The following is a 20,136-nucleotide window of genomic DNA, read 5'->3' as shown; positions in this document are numbered from 1 at the left end:
AAAATAGGACCTGACTGATGAATTTGAAGGTAAAATTCAAATCAGGAGATAAATGGTGGATCTCTGAATATTACGTTTGTGATATTGGCTGTAACTGAGTTAAGTTTAAGAGGGATAAATACATGTAAAGTCCCATACTGAGTTTCAGAAAATCAGCTGTATAAGTGCATGTTATGGTGAGCTATGACATAGCTTCTGGTCAAGTGCAAAGGAACCAGGAGCTTTGACTAAATGCTCAGTGTGGCTAGTGATGCAGCTGTCAAGGAAGCGAGTATATTCTCACATAGTATTACAAGGATTTGAGTGTCCAGGCAAAAGACAACAGCAGCTTCTCTGTTCTCTGCACTGGTGTTTGCTCTGTTTTGAATTATATCCTTTTAAAAGAGAGAATGATAAACAGGAGCATGAACAGAGGAACATGACCAGGAAACTGTTAAATAAGGACAGTGTTGCTATTTATCTTGGAAGTATGATCACTGTCTTCCAATTTCAAGTGTTTGGAAGTCTATCATTTGGAAGCCAATGCACTATAACGAATGGGCACTCAATAAAAATGTATTGAACAAATGAGAGGATAAGCTTATGTAGATTAGATCTAAAAGACAGCTACAGTGCAGATCTAAAGGATCTAATGAATCAAAATCAGTTGGTTGAAGTTAGAGAAAGGCAAATTTTAGCTCCATTTTGAGAGACTTAACTGCAAAAGTGTTACCAGCTTACTGGGAAGGCTAATGTGTCTGTAAACTATAGTCCAAGGTCTGAGTGCCATAAAAGCATTCTTAAATTCAGGGAAGGGACAGAATCATTCTCTCTAGGGAATCAGAAAAGATTCCAAGGAAGGAGGGAAAATATAAGTTAGGTTTTAATGGCAGTTAGGACTTGGACACCCTTAAAGTGTGGTTTTAGAAGAAAATGAGAGGAAGTAGGGGACATTTTAGGTCAGTGAACGACACTGACAAGGGCACCGAAGCAAGGAATGTCTTCAGCTTTTATGTGAGGTGATAGGGTGCAATTCACTTCACTTGGAGAGTGGGGATACAGTGATTCCCCTGCCATTTGTTTTGTAAGTTAACCAAAATAGGAGCCAAAAATTCAGTCAGCTCAGCGTGCAGGATCATTGCATTATGAAACTGAAGGTATTTTTGAGAACTGAACGTACATATTTTTGAGTCATATGTGTCAATCAGGATTTCATAAAAAAAATTGTGATGTGATTCTTTAACAAAGGATCTTGCCCTATGTACCTGTAATTCTTTCTGCAAACATGTACCTAATATATAGGGAAATACCTTTATTTGGAATCTCTGAATCAACAGGGTTGTTTCTTTGAATGATTTTATTAATTCATTCTAAGTAAATGTTAAAATTGAATTTTACACAACTTCCCTGGACTCAACTCTTTCTTAAAGCTAGGCCCACCTGCAGATGAACTGTGATAAATTAAGCCAACAAGATTTATTCCTGCCTGTCTTAACCAGATGTGGTTGTGCTGTCTTTGTGGGTTAGAGCAGGGCTTCTTAAATTTTAATGCGCATGTTGAAGCCCCTGGGGATTAAAACCCAGAGTCTGGTTCTGTAGGTCTAGGGTGGGGCCTGAAGTTCTACTTTTCTAACAGGCTCCCAGGTGAAGTTGTGTCTGCAGGTCTTTGGACAACACTTTGAATAGAAAGGGTTTAGAGTATTTTATGGTCACTTTTTCCACATTGAAGTTTGGCACAGGGTAGCACGGCAGAACCTTGGAAGGTGGAGACAGTTACTTTGTCAATAATTATTTCAACTGGGCAAGGACAGTTGGTTTATTTCTGGTCTTACTGATTTGCTGCTGCGTGTTCATTTGTCATTCCTTGGAGCAAAATTTTACTTATTATACAGATAATTTGTATCACCTTAAAAACATTTCAATGCAGATAGCATTTATCCATGAAACGCTTTATCATAATTTATCCATAATATATGACTTTCCCTAATATGTGATATGTAATCATTTCAAAAGGAGAGCAGTTTGTCTCTAAATTAACTCAGCCTAATAAAAGGATTTGTTACTAAACTTTCAGTGGGAAACTTCTGCAAACATGTATCTAATATATAGGGAAATACTTTTATTTGGAATCTCTGAATCAAGAGGGTTGTTTCTTTGAATGATTTTGCTAAAATGATCAAAGAATATTTTTCCAGATTCTCACAGGAGAGCCACAATTACACCATTAGAGATAAATTTATTTGATCTTAAGTGTTTGTCACTTTTCAGGATGTTCCTCATAAGTTGCAACTATTCCTATCAGTATTTAATATGAGCTTCAACTAATAAGGAAGCATTAATTATTAGCCAAGTAGGAACAAATTCCAGTAGGATTAGAACATAGGATGGGAACAGGTTTAGGGGCGGGGACATGTATACATAAGGAAGGTGAAGTTCTTAGGCGCCAATGATGAAATTTGCTTACATGATAATTATATTATTTTTAAAGGAAGTTTGGTATATTCCTTAACTTGGCTTTAACATTTAGCAGGAGCCCCTTTCTATTTCAGCTTCATTTTCAGCATAGTAGCCTTTCTATACTTTTTCTATAAGACTTGGGCAACTGATCCAGGCTTCACTAAGGCTTCTGAAGAAGAAAAGAAAGTGGTGAGATTTCTTTGTTACTGATATTTTTAATAGGAGGGTTTGTAAACTTTAGAAAGTCACGTATGCAGATGTGTTGCTTTTTGTTATGGCTGCATAACATGTGGGGTGATATAGCAAAAATTAGATTTCCACTCTTACAGTTTTTTCATTTATGTATATGAAAGTTTTAAGACGTATTTTTATTTTCTGTTAAAGTAATACCCAACCAAGACTTTTTCAGATGTGATTCCTTTTAGGAATATGATCTCCTGCTTCCTTGTAATAACATTTTCATAATGGTCATTTAGCTTACATTTCCCCACTTAATAAATGGAGAGTAACCAGTCAGTGACCAGGAAGAGTCCTTCTGCTTATTAGCTGAGGAAACGCCCCTTCTCTTCCTCAAATGTGAAGTTGTCAGATGACATGGCATGTTTTCCGTTGCTCATGAATGTTTAGAAGTTGGAGAATGTTGTCTGTTACCTAAAGCCAGTGTTCCTGAAAGACTCAGCCCTTGGTGCTTATAACTTTCAGTTTTGATGTATACTGGTGGGTTTTTCTTTTTTAATGGGTGTGTATATGTGCATATTTATTTTTCTCTAGTAGATCGTAACTGTGAGATGATTGCCATTCACAGAGATGAGGTGATAGGCGGGAGTGATGGGGTGGTATAATTTTTACGCATCCTAATTTATTAGCTGTTGGTTGAAAATGCAACCTTGAAGAGTCACCTCATTTCAAGCACAGAATGATTTGGTGGCAAGTATTCCAAATTGCTTTTCTAACTACTTCAGCTTGGAGCGAGAGCTGTGAGAATGGTATATAACTGTGCATAATACATTTTCCAATAAAAAGTGATAATAGGTCAAACTTCATGTCTTTTAGAATATCATCACCCTTGCAGAAACTGGCTCTCTGGACTTCAGAACATTTTGTACATCATGTCTTGTGAGTTTTTTCTTTATAATTTTTTTCCATAGTGAGAGCAAATTCTTGGTAATGTTGCTCATGTAAGCATTTGTCCGATCTTCATGGTATATTTATACACCTTTGTTTTTACCCATTTCTAATTTTACATTCCTGTCTGAACAGCTTTCTGTCTTGAACATGTGGAAGAATGATGTTTATAATCTCTTGAAGTTGTCTCTGGTTACATCTCTCTGTGGATTATCCATTGTGTGTTTTATTTGCTTTTCTCTGTCATGAAGCATATATTAGAACTAACTTCAAATCAGAGGCTCATATTGACCTTAGAAACCACTTAGCGAAACCTCTCATTTTGCAATTGAGGAATCAAGGGAGGAAGTAAATTCTCCCAAATTATTGGTGTCGCTAAAAATGAAACTTGGGTTTCCTTCCCTTAGTTCTGTGCTTATTTTGCTCTGTGGTACTGCCTCATTTCCGCTTAGCCAGTGTGAACAGGCTCTGGAATTCAGATCCCACTGAGTGATGTCCTAATCAAAGTAGACATATGGAAGTAAATACTAATAAGGCATTCCACAGCCTCTGTGTGAATTGATGGTCTGTTTAGGATTTGTGCCAATGCCTTTGTGACCTCAAGTTAAAATTTTGCTTGTGATTTGTTACCACTTTGAGACACTGGTTTTTGCTTAGGCCTATCTTAATTGCCCACTTAGGTAAGGAAGCCATTAAGGTCACTCCATTGCCATGTATGCAACTCCTGTGTGGCTCGATATGATCAACACTGCCTGTGGACTGGACGGTGCATAGGTGAGAGATTTAATTTTTCAATTAGTACTATGAAGTTAAGCATATGTTTAGTTATGACTCGCAGAAAAAGTGGAAGGGCATCCTAGGGCTCCATTTTCAATATTCCAATAGCAATGAGCCCGTACATCATTATTATGCTACAGGTAACATAGTATTTGCACATGCATCATTCTGTTTGGTAGCCATAGGCCTGTGAAGTAGACAGAAGAGGTATTATCTCCATATTACTTGTAAAAACGCTAGATCAGAGAAGTTAAATCACTTAACTTACAGTGACACAACTAGTATATGTAAACCTAGGTCTCCTGAGTCCAATAGGTGTTGTTCCTTCTGCCGGGTTTTGCTGCTTCAGGAGAAGGTTGGACCATGATGTAGTAGCTGAGGAGCATTTGTGTCATTAGCACTGAAACGCTTCCATCTCCAGCATTGAGAAGGCAGCTTGTGCAAGAGAAGACTTAGTTGCCTAGCCCTTCCCGCTTCCCTTCTGTAGAAGTTTCTCAGATTGTGGGTTGCCACTCTTTGCATGTCCAGTAGCAACGCGTAAATTTATTGCTGCTCCTCATACTCGTTTTCTGTGTTCCCCCTGATTAAGTCAATCCTTGATATTCAGAAGTGGTGCTTTTACAAACATGTTACATGGAAGGAGGAAAGATACAGGGTATGATTAGTCCAAAATCCTGCCTGGTTCGCTTCCTTCCATCACAGGATAGGACAGCCTAGAGCAGTGTTTGCTTAGTTAACTTTATTCTATTCCAGAAGTTTTACTTTTACAAACATGTTACATGGAAGGAAGAAAGAGACTGTATGATTTGTCTAAATTCCTGCCTGCTCCTTTTCCTTCCATCATAGGATAGGCCAGCCTAGAGCAGTGTTTGCTTAGTTAACTTTATTCTATTCCAAAAAAGTATCTTCTTTTAAGTAAGTAATGAATAAATAATAGTTCAGTTAACATGGACAGTTGACTGTGACATATCAGAAATGTGTGGTTTGATTTAATGGTACTTAAAAGCAAAACAACAGCTTTATTTCTGTTTTACTTTGGTAAAGACTTTTGACAGGAAAGTGGTTAAGGAGGTCTTACGTTGAAAATCAGAAGAAATGAAAATATTAAGTATTTTTTTTTCTTTTTTCCTTAGGTTTTGGCAATCATCACTATTACATATTCTTCTTGTTTTTCCTTTCCATGGTATGTGGCTGGATTATATATGGATCTTTCATCTGTAAGTGTAAATTTTTCTTACAACAAGCACATACACCTACACCCATTTCTACTTTTCCTTGTAAACCCTTGGATATCACATTCTGGCTGGGTGACTACAAACCATACCCCTAATAAGAACAAAGCAAATGCCTCTAAGACTCCCTTAGCATTGGGAAGCTGCAAGAAATACAAGATGAGGTTAGTTCTCAGTACTTTAGGAAAAAAATGTGATAAATTTGAGAAGTGGTCAAAAATAGAAATTGATTTAAGGCAAATACAGATTTGCTCCCCAGTGAAGAGGGAAAGTCAGCTGCTGAAGTACAAAGTAGGAGGTGATAAGTAAATAAAAAAATTAAAAAAAAAAAGTCAGTGGTAGAGAGGTTGGGGGATAGTTGTCCAGTCATTAAGGAAGAAACCTCTGAAAGCACATGCCGTTTGGTAAGTATGAAGTTGAAACTGAGAACTGATGGGAATACTAACAGTTAAAAGGTTGGAAATAGTAACTTGGAAGAAAACATTAGATCACTTATTCTGTGGCCCTGAGGAATGAAAAAAGCTTTCAGTAGCAGTTTAAAAGAGTATATAGGGTCTCACATAGGGAATGACAGCCAGCTGTTCTGAGGTGGTTGACTAAGAAGGACAGGGTTTAAATTGAAGCAAGAAAGATTTTGGCTATCTCTTAAGAATTGCATGATTACGTTTTTCAGACCTTGGAAATAGGTTACCTAACTGGAAAAACCTATGGTGTTTGTAGTTTATTTATTTGGACTTTAACTGTTTATTATTTATTTGTTTTGAAGGCTTTGGGAGAATTGGGCTCTAAACACAGAGGCTTCACTTCTAATCTGTTTCCATCCACCCTCCTGTTATGTTCTTGGTCAAATCTTAGACTTTACCGGTAGAGTACTGGTTTGTTGCTTGAGCTGAAGTCTGGGGTAATTCCAAAAGACATTAAGAATGTTTATTTCCCCTTAGCATCCTAAGCCCAGTACAGATACACTTTTTTCCTCTCTTTCTCTCTTCTGTGTCTCTGTCTCTCTTTAGTTTAAAATTGTTGTTAGTTTTCGAAAGGCAATTCTTTGTACACTTGCCCCCCCAGCTTCCCAGTTTCCCTCCCTGGAAATATCAAGTATTACAAATTTTGTTTTGTTTGGGGTTTCATTTTTAGAGATTATTAACTAGCATCTATGTGTAATGAGTTATTTTTTGCCCTGCCATAGGCATGGAGGGCTTCAGTTACCTTGTCAGACCCTTTCCTACCTGATGCCTTGGGTGTCTTTGATCAGTAGGCAATGCTTTTGTACCTAAATATAACTGTCACCATGTTAAATAGGTCTAATAGAAGGCTGTAATCTCTGAGCTCAGTTCTTGCCAAAGGCCACCAGTAACCCCGAGCATTCTATTTTTATTTTAATTAATTTTAATTTTATTTGTTTGTTTTTTGCTTATTTATTTACATATTTTTTGAGACAGGGTCTCACTCCGTTGCTGAGACTGGAATGCAGCGGCACAATCATGGCTCACTGCAGCCTTAAGTTTTTGTGCTCAAGTGATCCTCCTACCTTGGCCTCCCAAATAGCTGGGACTCTGGTGCCTGTCCCCATGTCCAGTTAATTTTTAAATTTTTTGTGGAGATGGCATCTTCACCATGTTGTCCAGGCTGGTCTTAAGCTCCACGCCTCAAATGATTCTCTTGCCTCAGCTTCCCAAAGTGCCGGGATTACAAACATGAAGTACTGCACCTGCCAGAATTCTATTTTTAAAACTTCTTAGGTTATGTCTTATGGTGTAAAAAATAAAAGAGTTTTTGACAGTGCTTGTTTCTACTGAGAAAGCTTCCTTTCAAAGCCTGACAGTAAAGCATATTCCTGGAAAACCTTTGTAAGTTGGCACTTGGACCAACTTGTCTCTTGGACTGAATCCTATGGGAGAGGAGCCAGAGTTTACACCTCTCCTGCCTCTCCTCTCTTCTCTCTCTTCACTAAAAATAGTCACCTTTGTTTGGCATCTATGACCAGCATAAGACTGTATTGATAAGGACAGAAGCGATTTTTCATCACATTCAGTCTTTCCAAGTTAGTTTTTTATTACACATGTTGATTCTTCTCTCCTCTTTGTCTTTTTTCTCTGGCTGTGAACCAATTTTCATATTACATTTTGTTTCATAAGAACAGTCCCACCTTATATTCACTTACAACTGTATAAACTAACTGAGTGTATTTTGTTACCTTTATTCCATTTATATTCCAGCAATATTTCTTTACACTGAATGAGGGCATTGTGTCATTTATTATTATTTCACAGACAAAACATGAACTTGTGCTCCATTTCTCTAATGAGGCCTCACTGTCATCCCACCTCCCTTGTTTACCATTAATCCTGTATTACTAGAGCCCTGCTCTATACTCTCCTTCTCATGTGATCCGATAGCTGCTACTTCTGTACAGCCTCCATCCATTTCATCTTTTGTAAGGTCTGTTTACAAGGTGGACAGTAAGTGACTCCAAAAGTGTCCTCTTCTACAAGTTACAGAAAGAAATACTGTAGATTACCATCAGGAAGAACTCTGTAACTGTCAGAGCCATCTAAAGATGAAAATGATTGACTTGGAATGATATGAGTTCCCTACCATTAGCCATTGGCCAGCTGATAAGAATGTATTAGCACAAATTAAAGTGTTACATTGCATAAGATAATGTATATGACATCTTGCTGTCATATCTTTGATATTAAATCTGAAAACCAGTATTCTGAAAACTTCAGTGTGAGATCATGCTGTGTTATCAAAAGAATTCCCAGAAGGGAGCAGTAGAAATCCATAAACTGAAAGAAAATAGACATTCTTTCCCACTCAACAGCTGTTTTCTCCACCTACTGTTGGAAATTATATTCTTTTTTGTGATATCAGGTGCATGAGATGCATCTTTCTTTGCTGTCCTAATGAGATGCTCTAGAGAGAGTGTAATTTGCCTTAACTTGTACCTTGATTGCTACTCTGTGATGATTGCTCTTAGAATGCTTCTGGCACATATTCATGAAAGATGGTTGGGAATCAGAGACTTAAAGAGAAAAAAAAAAAGTAGACAAAAAAAAAAGTAGATTTTTAGGATTTAAATGGACAGTTGACAGGAAAGTCATGGACTCATTTTCTTCCTGTCCCTGGAGTTCTTCAGAATAGCATTGGAAAAATGTCCAAAACTATTTCTCAAATTGTCAGAGGCATTTATGCAACCTCAAAGTGCAAATCAACAGAATTCTCTTTTAAAAATAATTCACGCTTTATGCATGGCCAGGGTGCCTGTAAAAGTCATTGAATTTACATAACCTTGCAGATCTGTTCCCTTGTTTCTGCTGCTTCCTGTGTGTATTTCTCCTTACTGCTGCTCCTACCTACATGGGTTAGGAGGTTAATATGAAAGGCCATAGTAAAGTTCTTTAATTGGCACACCTGGGGAGAAACTGAGCTGTGACAATCTGAGTTTTGCTCTATATTCTTTTCCCAGGAGTGTCTGTCTTGTGAGTCCCTTCATCTGGCCTTTCTTCCTCTGCAGATTTAGTTACGGTGTCAGTGCAGAAGTATACCCATGCCTAGCTCCCTGAGTGCTATTAGATTGTATTCTGATGACATCTAGGTGCTTACGGGATATCTTGTGCCCGCAGCAATGGCCGGTTCATCTGAACCCTTAATAAGAGTTTATATTCAGTCCTGTAATAGACCCATAGTTGCTATAAACATGAATACGGTAGGGAATGTCCTGAACAAATTATTAACTTCAGGCTAGTGTATCTTATGCTGAATGCTGATTTTAGTAAAGATTTTATGGACCCTTTTTGTTATTCCTTCACTGTCAACTACTTATACAGTGTTACCATAGCCTCAATTAACATTAAGCCACCATTTTGTCATCTTTAGTTTTTGAGCTGTCATGTGGAAAATGAAACCCTAAAATTGAATCATGATCTGTGCCATACTTTCTCTTCTCCCTACACAGAACTGCAGTGATTTTATCTTCTTGGAGACTGATAACTAGTTTATTGCCTTTTTTTTTTTGGTGAATTCACAGATTGGTCCAATCATTGTGCCACAACATTCAAAGAAGATGGATTATGGACTTACCTCAATCAGATTGTGGCTTGTTCCCCTTGGGTTTTATATATCTTGATGCTAGCAACTTTCCATTTCTCATGGTCAACATTTTTATTATTAAATCAACTCTTTCAGGTATGTATTTCTCTTCTTATAATGGCTTTGAGTAAAATTTCCAAAACTTGTAGTGAGATAGACTTGAATTTAAAATCAGAAGATGTACATTCTGTTTTTACCTCTGTCACTGACTCTGTGGGTCTAGCCATGTCATTTAACCACACTTGAATTTCAGGTATTTTGTCTGTAAAATGAGAACAATAATGCCTATCTACTACATTAAACCACAAAATGATTTAAAGGTTAGCATAATAAATTATTAGAGTTTAACCTAGGAGTTACCTAATCTGACCTCTTTATTTTATAGATAGAAGTACAGAAAGGTAAATTGAATTGCTCAAGGTCACCCAGTGTGTGGCAAAATCAGAACTGGAAACTTAGGTCTTCTGACAGTCCCATTCAAGGGCTTTTTCCATTGTACAGTTAAATTATATGTTGTGTGTAAGCATAGTATAAGCTGTAAACCATCATGCAAACATGAGAAGATTGTTTTCCCTCAGTTTTTCCAACCCTGTTTGTTACCTTTATTACTATGCAGTGTTTAAATGGATGAGAGTGGAAAGAAATGAAAAATACATCACTAACCGATGGTCATAGTAATTACATTTTCAGAGAAGGCCATGGCCATTAGAAAGTTCAAGCTCCAGGACTGTAGTCACCTTCAGCTTTCTCCAAAGCTTTAGTCCCTTCCCTGCTGCCTTCCAACCCCTATGAGCCTAACCTAATTCTCATTATTGCTGTGTCCTGCCCACGTGGAATGGGAAGCAGGTGGTCATCAGTCTGAATCAATTACTGTAAGACCTCAGAAAATTAGAGCATTACTCAACCAAAGCAAAGTGTATTTCACTTTTATGGGAAAGTAATCAATCTCAAAATAATAATAATGATAATAATAACAAGAAGAGAAGGGAGGGAGGGAAAAAGAAAGAAATTAAAGAGAAAAAAGAAAAAGAAAAAAATGTTTAGGGATGAAATTGAGTTAATAATATTGACTAAACTGAGGTTTCTGAACATTCCTCTCAATCTCCTATCACTCTGACATCAATAGACTCCGGCAGCAAGAATAGATACTAGCATCTGTGATAATATTATCATTTATAATACCTAGTATTTATAATGCTTTGAGACATCATTTTTAATTATCTTTCTTTTTTTCTGGAATCTTAGAATAAGTACAAGTATATGAGGTGATAATATCCTTAATTTTTTAGAAAAAGGTCAATAAGGCAAAAAATGGACTCAAAGTTTCAGATAATTTCGAAAGGAAGAATTCAGAACAAAGCTGTTTTCTTAATGAACAAAACAATCCAGTTCTTTGAAAACATTTGTTTCCTGAGTGCTCCCGGTAGTCGTGGCTTTGACTGTAGCAAGTCAAGCTAAGTGTTTAGGTGTTGGTTAGGAGCATGGACTTTATTCTCACACTGACCAAGGAGTCAGTCCCAGCTCTCCCACTCTAAGCTGTGTGGCCTTGAATCAGTTACTTCATCTCTCTAATCCTCTGCATTAGGTATTTGATTTTATTTATTTATTTATTTATTTATTTTTTGAGATAGAGTTTTACTCTTTTGCCCATGTTGGAGTGCAGTGGCAGGATCTCAGCTCACTGCGACCTCCACCTTACCATTTCAAGTGATTCTCCTGCCTCAGCCTCCCAAGTTGCTGGGATTACAGGTGCCCACCACTACGCCCAGCTAATTTTTGTCTTTTTAGTAGAGATAGGGTTTCACCACGTTGGCCAGGCTGCTGTCGAACTCCTGACCTCATGATCCACCCGCCTCGGCCTCCCAAAGCAGTGGGGTTACAGGCATGAGCCACTGCACCCTGCCACGTTAGGTATTTTAAATAGATTATCTCAAATCCTTAAAAAATATGATGAGGGTGGTATGATGAGCTGTTTTACAGATAAGGAACTTGAGGTTTAAATGAGATGACTCTGAATACTTATGGTTTTTCATGATTTAAGAATTTTTAAGTTACCTTAATTCTCAGTCTTCCCCACGTTTTTGGAATTAAATGTTCTTCTGATTAACTTTTTCTTTGACCCTTTTCAAGGAGATACTAAAGAGAGCACACAAGTTGAGATAATTGCAATAATACTGATCTTATATTGTTTTATCTAAAAGTTGCACACTGAATGTGCTGAAAATTAAACATTACCATATGCCATAGCTTGAATTAATATAGCAGTTATTTCACAACTCTAAGTCAATGTATATAGTTCTTTCTTGAAGGTTAATAAAAATTAGACAATTAAACAATTACAAAATGCCCAGCTACTGAATTTATATGGGAGACTATAGTTTAAGGCTGCTGCATCTCTGCATCACCATGATTGTTGATTAGAAAACTGGGGGATATTGTTTTTAGGGGACTACTGAATGTTTGCCAGTGTCCTGTGATGTACTGCTAAGAGTGGTGGAGCTACGATGTGGTATTTTTCATGTTCCTTCCACCCTTCTTTTTCAGATTGCCTTTCTGGGCCTGACCTCCCATGAGAGAATCAGCCTGCTGAAGCAGAGCAAGCATATGAAACAGACGTTGTCCCTCAGGAAGACACCATACAAGTAAATGAGACCTGTTTTGGACACTGAGTCCTGTGGAAGATCCCTAGTCACTGGTTTCCTAAGCTGTTGCCACTGCCCATGGCCTTGTTGCTGTTCTTTAACTTGCCTTCTAGTACAGTTGATCCTCCTTTTCTTAGAGAAGATTTAGTGATGGGGTGAGTGGTAAAGTCATGAGCCCCAAGGTGGTAAGAATTTGAGAGTTAGTTTACTGGATGCAGCACAAATAGTAAGTGACTTTGAAGTTTTGCCAAAGTGGGGAATCTCTCCAGTCAAGCCACATGGTCACAAGGTTGTTTGTTGCTGGCGTGGAATCGATGTGAGATAATTAAGCGTATGGCTGAGGGAGCCGGCCACAAGGTGCTCTGTAGAAAGTGTTTGCTTGTGTGCTTTGCCAGGATTTTCAGCCTGGCTTTCTATCACCAGTAATTCTTCTAGCCCTATGTTGAATGTGCCCACTTGTACCACGGAGAAGCCAATTTTTCAGGTTTGAATTTGTTCCCCCTGGAGCATTTGGTTGTATGAAACACGTTTTCAGTTGAAAATGAGAGTATGTGTAGAAAGACCTTCGTCTTATGATATGAAAGATCGGGCTTTGAAGCTTATCTCCCTGCCACTTATGGCAGGGTCTTGGAAACTGGGAGTGCTGCAGAGGTGACCCAGAGCCCTCTAGGGATTTGAACGCTCGCTGCATATCTCATGAGCAGTCTATTTTAAAGCATGCTCTTGGTACAAGATGAAACTGTTAGGCTGTTAGACAAGGGGATCAGAGACTGGGATATGACTACAATGTGTATTTAGGAGAGGAGAGAAATTGACTTAATTGGGAAGAGATGGCTAAAGCAATGGGGAGTGGAGAGGAGTGTAAACTTGTGATGATAGTTTCACATTGACAGTGATAATAAAGTCCCTTTCTTTGTAGCTTAACCAGAGGAATAAATATTTACTCCACTAAACTGTGGAAGCCTGTGATAGAGTTGGAATTTGAAGCTGAGCCTTGAGAGATGTGGGGCAGGGCACAATGGAGTTGGGAGGCAGGAAGGGCATTCCAAGCCCTAGAGAAGAGTCTGAATAGAGGGACACATGAGCGCTCTAGAGCACGTTTGCTGAGTGATGGCAGCATCAACTAGAGGAACTCAACGGAAAACCTGAGTCCCGCCCAAATCAAAGATTTTACTTGTTTTCCTCCCCTAAGTTACTTTTACTCCATACAGTAGTCACCCTTTCTCCACGAGGGGTATGTTCCAAGAACCCCAATGGGTGCCTGAAACTGCAGATAGTACTGAAGTCTATGTATACCATGTTATTTAAGTCTGATAACCCAACAGGCAGGTAGTGTAGACAGAGTGGAAACACCAGACAAAGGGATGATTTATGTCCCAGGTGGACAGAGCTGGATGGCGTGAGATTTCATCATGCTCCTCAGAATGGCAGGCAATTTAAAGCTTATTAATTGTTTATTTCTGGAATTTTTCATTTTAATATTTTTGGGCTGCTGTTGACCACAGGTAACTGAAACTGAAACCAAGGGGAAGGGGACACTAACTAGCTTTTGAGCCAGGCCCTATAAATTTCTAGCATGCGTCCCCACTGCCACCCCATCAACTCCACATAGCCCTCTTCCCAGGAAGTTGCCCTCTGAGTAGTGTTGGTCCTTTAGTGGCAGCAATGCCATCATCCCCATGCAGGACACAATCTTCTAAACGCAGTCATCCCCATGGACAGGTGTGTTTTGATGTGTGTAAGGGATTGGGTTGGGCACTTAAAAGATAGAGCATTTGCGTAAAAATGAGCATTTCTCGTAACTGGAATAGATAGTAGTACTTCCGAAATTTAATGGAGAAACAATGATGCCTAAGACAGTGTAGTCAGGAAAGCTCCAGTGGAAATGTGGACGTTGGCCTGGGCCTTGAGAACTGGTAGGACTTGAAGGGATAAGGGGGTTCCTGAGCTAAGTGTAGAGCAGTGTGCGTTTCAGGCCCACACAGCTGTGATTGTGGGAAAAACAGAGCCAGAGTAGCTGGAGCAGGAGATTTATAAAGATGCACAGGGAGCTAGAACTTGAGGGATACACTGTATAGAACCTTGAATTCAAAGAGGAGAAATGTTTTTTGAGCCTCTAGGCAGAGGAGTATCTCTAAAGGGTTTTGATTGGGAAGTGAGGCGCTATGACTATATCAGGGTTTTTGGAGGACAACAGTCTGCAATATGCAAGATGAATTAAAAGGAATTGAGACAGAGAATTCATTTAGAGAGTTACTTACAAGGTTTAGGGAAAATCCCATCTTGTTGATTACAGTTGTTCTGGCCTATGTGGCCTTTGAGGTAATCGAGGTCTGAATTAGGGAAGTAGGAATAGAAAGAAAGAAACTTATTGATGTCAGTGGCCAGTCCATTAAGTGGGGAATCCAAAATGAAGTGATGACGAAAAACCCAATTAAGTTGCTGAGCAGAAGCCAGGAATCTCAAAATACAGATTCAGGTCCAGAAATAGGCTTCAGTTTTAAGGTCCCAGAAGCCTAGGAACTATCTGATTTACCCCTGGATTTCTAAAGGACACTGTAGGTTACAGATTCTCCATGAATGTTTGTCAGGCTACACAGGAAATATAGTAAGACATAGTCTCTTTTTTTTTCTTGGCAGCCTTGGATTCATGCAGAACCTGGCAGATTTCTTTCAGTGTGGCTGCTTTGGCTTGGTGAAGCCCTGTGTGGTAGATTGGACATCGCAGTACACCATGGTCTTTCACCCAGCCAGGGAGAAGGTTCTTCGCTCAGTATGAAGAAAAGCAACCCAAAACTCTCAATCTGATTTGTTTTTGTTTATGTTGATGCCCTATAGTTTGAAAGTAATGTAAAGATTTAGAGTTCACCTAAGTCCAAAGGAAAACACTGGTGGTTTTTTAAAGCCATTGGGTAAAAAAAGTTTTCGATAAAGGCACTGCAGTTTTTTAGATGGACTTTTCCAATAAATCTTGGCAGACATCTAAAAAAAAAACATTTTTCACAAGAAAATGCAAGTTACTTTTTTTGGAAATAATACTCACTGATTATGGATAAAATGGAGTATTTTCAGATGCTATATTGGCTGTTTCAAAATAGTACTATTCTTTAAACTTGTAATTTTTGCTAAGTTATTTGTCTTTGTTGTATCTATAAATATGTAAAAAATATTTAAATAGATGTACCTGTTTTGCTTTCACACTTAATAAAATTTTTTTTTTTTTTGTAGTTGAGACTTGGTTTCTGACACTTAACACTTCTAGAGTCTTAAATTAAGATGTACATAGGACACAAAGAAATTAGTTCACAATTCCAGGAATGAGTTGAGATTATGATTAATACCAGTAAGCAAGATTTAATTTGATTTTTCATCTTACTTAGAAAATAGAACACAGAAGGTCTTAAATTTTAATTACAACTTAGTAACCCCAAAATATTAGACTGGTATGACTATAATTACTAATTTCCCTTGTTCTACAGGAAATGCTAATTCAACTTTAACTCTAGTATAGTAACTCTAGTATAGTATTTATACACCCCTGGGCACGCCATCTTCCTGCTGAACAACCTCCCTTGGGTTCCTGTTGCTCTTAGGGTAAAAGCAGAAATTCTCATTGTGCCCTCCAAAGCCTTGAAGCATATGATCCTGTTTTGTTTAGCATTGTCAGTGGATCACGTTGTACTCTAATCATGTTGGCCTTTCATTTCAAAGCTCCATTCTTTCTTCTACCAGAGATAAGAGATGCAGATAAGGAAACTAAAGCCAAAGAAGTTTTTATCTTCTCCAGGGTCACAGAGATACTAAATGGGGCTGCCACTCTACAGTCCCAATCACCTAGAATATTGTGTGACACATAGTATTTGTTCAAAAAATATTAGAATTTGTTGAACCAATTTCAGGGTTTTAAGCAAGAGAGGAAGCTATCAGAATTGTGTTTGAGGACTGTGCTTCTCAAGTGGGGTACAGAAGAGCTTTTTCAAGGTATATTCTTTCTCCCTTCTTCTCTTACCAGCTCCTACCAAGTTAGTATTGTGATCCAAATGGTCTAGAGACTTTAAATCAGAGTCACAGGGCCAGGGTGGGTGTCTGGGGCTCACAGTTTAAAATTTAGCTTCTCCATCTCAGACCTTTCACATCAGTCTCTGGGGAGAGAGTGCTAGAATCCTAATGATTCTTACATGTGCACACTACTGTTTGAGAATCATTTACTTAAGGAACCTTACATTCTCCATTCTCTACATTGTGAAAAGTTATTTTTTTAAGTTTGAGAATCACTGTTTAATTGGTATGCAGTTGTAGTGGTAAAGAGACCAGATTCTAGGGACCCTGGGTTTGAATCTTTGACCTGCTAATTACTGCATAAGTTACTTTTAATCCCTTTGGGCAAATGACGTAAATCTCTAGAGCCTCAGTTTCCTCATTTGGATTATGTAGATAATAATAGTAAATACTTTGAAATGTCATTATGTGAATTAAATGTGTTAATGTTTAAAAGTGCTTAGAATTATACTTGGCATATAGTAAATGTTCAATAAATTCTGGCTATTAATTTAGAAGTCTAACAGAAAACTGATTACAGGAAAGATAAGCTAGAGGTAGAGAAATGCACCGAATCCACCCTTCCGTGCTCTGTGTTGTATGTTCTAGGGCTAGAATTCTGCAAGCTACAGTTTCCCTGCGGGATGACTTCCCGCTCAAGTCTGCCAGTAGACTGCAAGGAGGAGCAGAAAAGGGACTTATTTCATTCTTGCCAGCTATTCCTCTCAGTGTTGCTCCAATGGTGGCCCTTCGCCCCGCAATGACATTTGGAACCAGTGTCCAACTGTTCTTCCCAAAACCTACTTCATCGTGCCCTGTTAGAAGCACTAGCAATAACCAGGCAGGGCTCTCTTCTTTGACATCTGACTTCTGCCCCGGGAGACTTCTCTGGGCATCTGAATTATGATAACCCATCTCTTCTCTTAGTTTCTCTAGCCCCAGGAGTGGTAGCTGCCTCTAGCAATTACTATCTCTGTGTTAAGTCAGTGTGTTCCCTTTTTACTTTTTCAAAAATAACAGCACCTGTTTAGCTAATTCCCTCTACTATATTCTCTTTATTAAAATAACTAGTGTGGTTTCTATTTTTCTGGTGAAACTTGACAGATACAGAATATTAGAAATAAGCTGTTATTGATGGTCTAGGCAAGAAGTAATGAAGGCCTGAAGCAAGACGATGACAGTGGCACAGAGGAGCCCCAGCAGGCCCAGATCACTGATTGGATGCGGGGAGAAAAAGAGGAGCCAAAGATGGCTTTGAAATGTTGAACCCAATGAATGAGAGGATGAAGATGCTACTTTGAGAAATAAGGAACACAGTGTGGGGAGACTAGGTGAGGAGTTTGGTGGCTGGGATCTACTGAGTTTGAGGTACTCGCAGGCTCTCCAGTGGGAAAGTCTAGAAGGCGACTGGAAAGAGGCCAGGGCATGGATGGGAACCGTCTGCGTAGATGGATAAGATTGTCACAGGGGAGAGGTAGAAAATAAATGAAAATGGAGAGTCACCTTCCTCACATGGAAAGATGTATGCTAAAAAGAGACCAAAGATAAGAACTAATGCGAACAAACAGACTAAAAAGTGTGAGAGAAAGGAGAAGGGCAGGAGCAAGAGCTTATGGAATATAGATTTAGGGAGCTAGAGAAGGAAGAAGTAACTAAAAGGAGATCAGGTAGAAGGACAACAAAGTAGTGTCAGCCAGGTGCGTTGCCACTCCTGTAATCCTAGCATTTTGGGAGGCCAAGGTGGGCAGATCACCTGAGGTCAGGAGTTCGAGACCAACCTAACCAACATGGAGAAACCCCCTCTCTACTAAAAATACAAAATGAGCTGGGCGTGGTGGCGCATGCCTGTAATCCCAGCTACTCGGGAGGCTGAGGCAGGAGAATCGCTTGAACCCGGGAGGTGGATGTTGCGGTGAGCCGAGATTGTGTCATTGCCCTCTAGCCTGGGCAACAAGAGGGAAACTCCATCTCAAAAAATAAGAATAGTGTCATAGAATCAAGGGAGGATTCATTTCAGAGAGGAAGCAGTCAACTGGCAGGAACTAAGGAGCGGCTTGAGCAGAAGTTGAGAATAGCTGACGAAAGACGAAAGAGTTTGTGATTAAGAGGTTATTAGTAGGGCCAGGCACGGTGGGGATTGGCAAATCACTTTAGGCCAGGAGTTCGAGATCAGCCTGGCCAACATGGTGGAAACCCCATCTCTACTAAAAATACAAAAATTAGCCAGGCGTGGTGGTGCGTGCCTGTAATCCTAGCTACTCAGGAAGCTGAGGCAAGAGAATCGCTTGAACCCAGGAGGCAGAGGTTGCAGTGAGCTGAGATAGTGCCATTGCACTATAGCCTGGGCAACAGAGCGAGACTCCATCTCAAAAAAAAAAAAAAAAAGTTATTAGTGACCTCAGTTATTAGTGGTGGTTGAAGATGGAGAGTAGGGGCAAGGAAGACTAAAGAATCTAAAAGACTCTTTAGACTCTTTAGACTAAGTGGAATCTAGTATTACAGTTAGGCTCTGAAAGGAGAAAGAAGAAGGCAGTAGCTTGTGGCATAATAGCAAGGTTTAGTCTTTGTTTTATTTTAAATCCAAGACAAACCCAATCATGTTTTTCAGGGCCAGGGGAATGTGACTGTTACGCTATTTTGCCATAACTTCATTCCTTTCTTCAAATATCTATATAGCCACATTGGAGACAACAAATTTAAATCTCTTTCGCAAATATCAGGCAAAATCTTGATCATGCCCCCTGTGACTTAGGATGGACGCTGGCGCCGTGAGAGTGGAATCACTTGGATGTAGCACAGTCTATGTTTCAGGTGTGTAGTAGTCATGGGAGCTCATGCAATAATAAATATCCTCCCAATCTCAGTGGCTTCACACAGTGTTTCTTTCTCATGTTATGGTCTGTTTAGCTGTTAGCAGGTGTTCTTCCATGCAGTGACTCAAGCTGCTTCCCACCTAGTGGCTCCACCATTTCCCAGGGCCTCACTATCCACTGGACTTCTGCAGACAGACATATGGAAAGAATGGAGACTCTCCTGAAAGGTCATGGAGGCCAGGACTTCATTGGCCAAACTCAGTCGTGTGTCTCAGTGAACAGTAGGGGAGCCTGGGAAATGTAGTGGAACAGCATGCCCAAGAAGCGGAGGGGAAGTACAATTGCTGAACCACAATAAGCTTCTTCCTTTGTTTTGTTTTTTTCTAAACTCATTCAATCCAGTAGGTAATAAACTTTTAGATTCTAACAGAATTTGCATTCAGCCTGGCCTATACTCTCCCCTATTTCATTCACTCAACAAATGTTTATTAGGTGTCTACCGTGTGTCAAGCACTGTGAATGACTTGACATGTCACATTCTAACAAGCAGGCAAATGGGAATTCAAAATTTCAATACTCATTTCAACATAAGCGCTATGCTAATTACATACTGGCTATGGGAGTGCAGAGGGGGATTAATTCTGCTTGGGTAGTTCAGGAACAATTTGCAGAGGAGATGGCATTTGACCTGTGACTTGCTTAATAGGAGTTCACCAGGCTAAGAAGTTGGATTAGCGGGTAGAGATGGGGGGAGGTTCCCATCTTCCAGAAATTCTAGGGAGAAGGAACAGCATTAGCAAAGGCATGATGGGGTGAGGGTTCTGGGCATATTTGGAAAGCTCCAAGTCTTTGAGTGTAGCTGGAACTTGTGTGGAAGAGATTGTCTAAAGCTAAGTTGAAGGGGTAAGGCCGAGGCCAATTTGTGAAAGTCTTTATGTGATACACTGTTATGGGCTGAACTGTGTCTCTACAGAATTTTTT

General features: G+C 39.2%; 1 protein-coding gene across 1 annotated transcript in view; it reads left to right on the top strand.

Moving 5' to 3' along the window:
- ZDHHC13 (zinc finger DHHC-type containing 13) overlaps window positions 1-15,536 on the top strand; it is a 54,217-nt gene extending 38,681 nt beyond the window's left edge. The window contains exons 11-17 of the mRNA XM_010388110.2: window positions 2,501-2,625; window positions 3,490-3,552; window positions 4,242-4,335; window positions 5,472-5,555; window positions 9,601-9,758; window positions 12,207-12,304; window positions 14,945-15,536. Of these exons, the coding sequence (XP_010386412.2) occupies window positions 2,501-2,625; window positions 3,490-3,552; window positions 4,242-4,335; window positions 5,472-5,555; window positions 9,601-9,758; window positions 12,207-12,304; window positions 14,945-15,083 (761 nt within the window). The 3' untranslated portion in view covers window positions 15,084-15,536. The remainder of the gene's footprint in view (window positions 1-2,500; window positions 2,626-3,489; window positions 3,553-4,241; window positions 4,336-5,471; window positions 5,556-9,600; window positions 9,759-12,206; window positions 12,305-14,944) is intronic.
- Window positions 15,537-20,136: the final 4,600 nt, after the last annotated feature.

This window comes from Rhinopithecus roxellana, chromosome 15 (assembly GCF_007565055.1).
Source record: "Rhinopithecus roxellana isolate Shanxi Qingling chromosome 15, ASM756505v1, whole genome shotgun sequence".
Taxonomy (NCBI): Eukaryota; Metazoa; Chordata; class Mammalia; order Primates; family Cercopithecidae; genus Rhinopithecus; species Rhinopithecus roxellana.
Note: the sequence above shows the minus strand (reverse complement) of the source record. Positions and strands in the feature narration are given on the sequence as shown.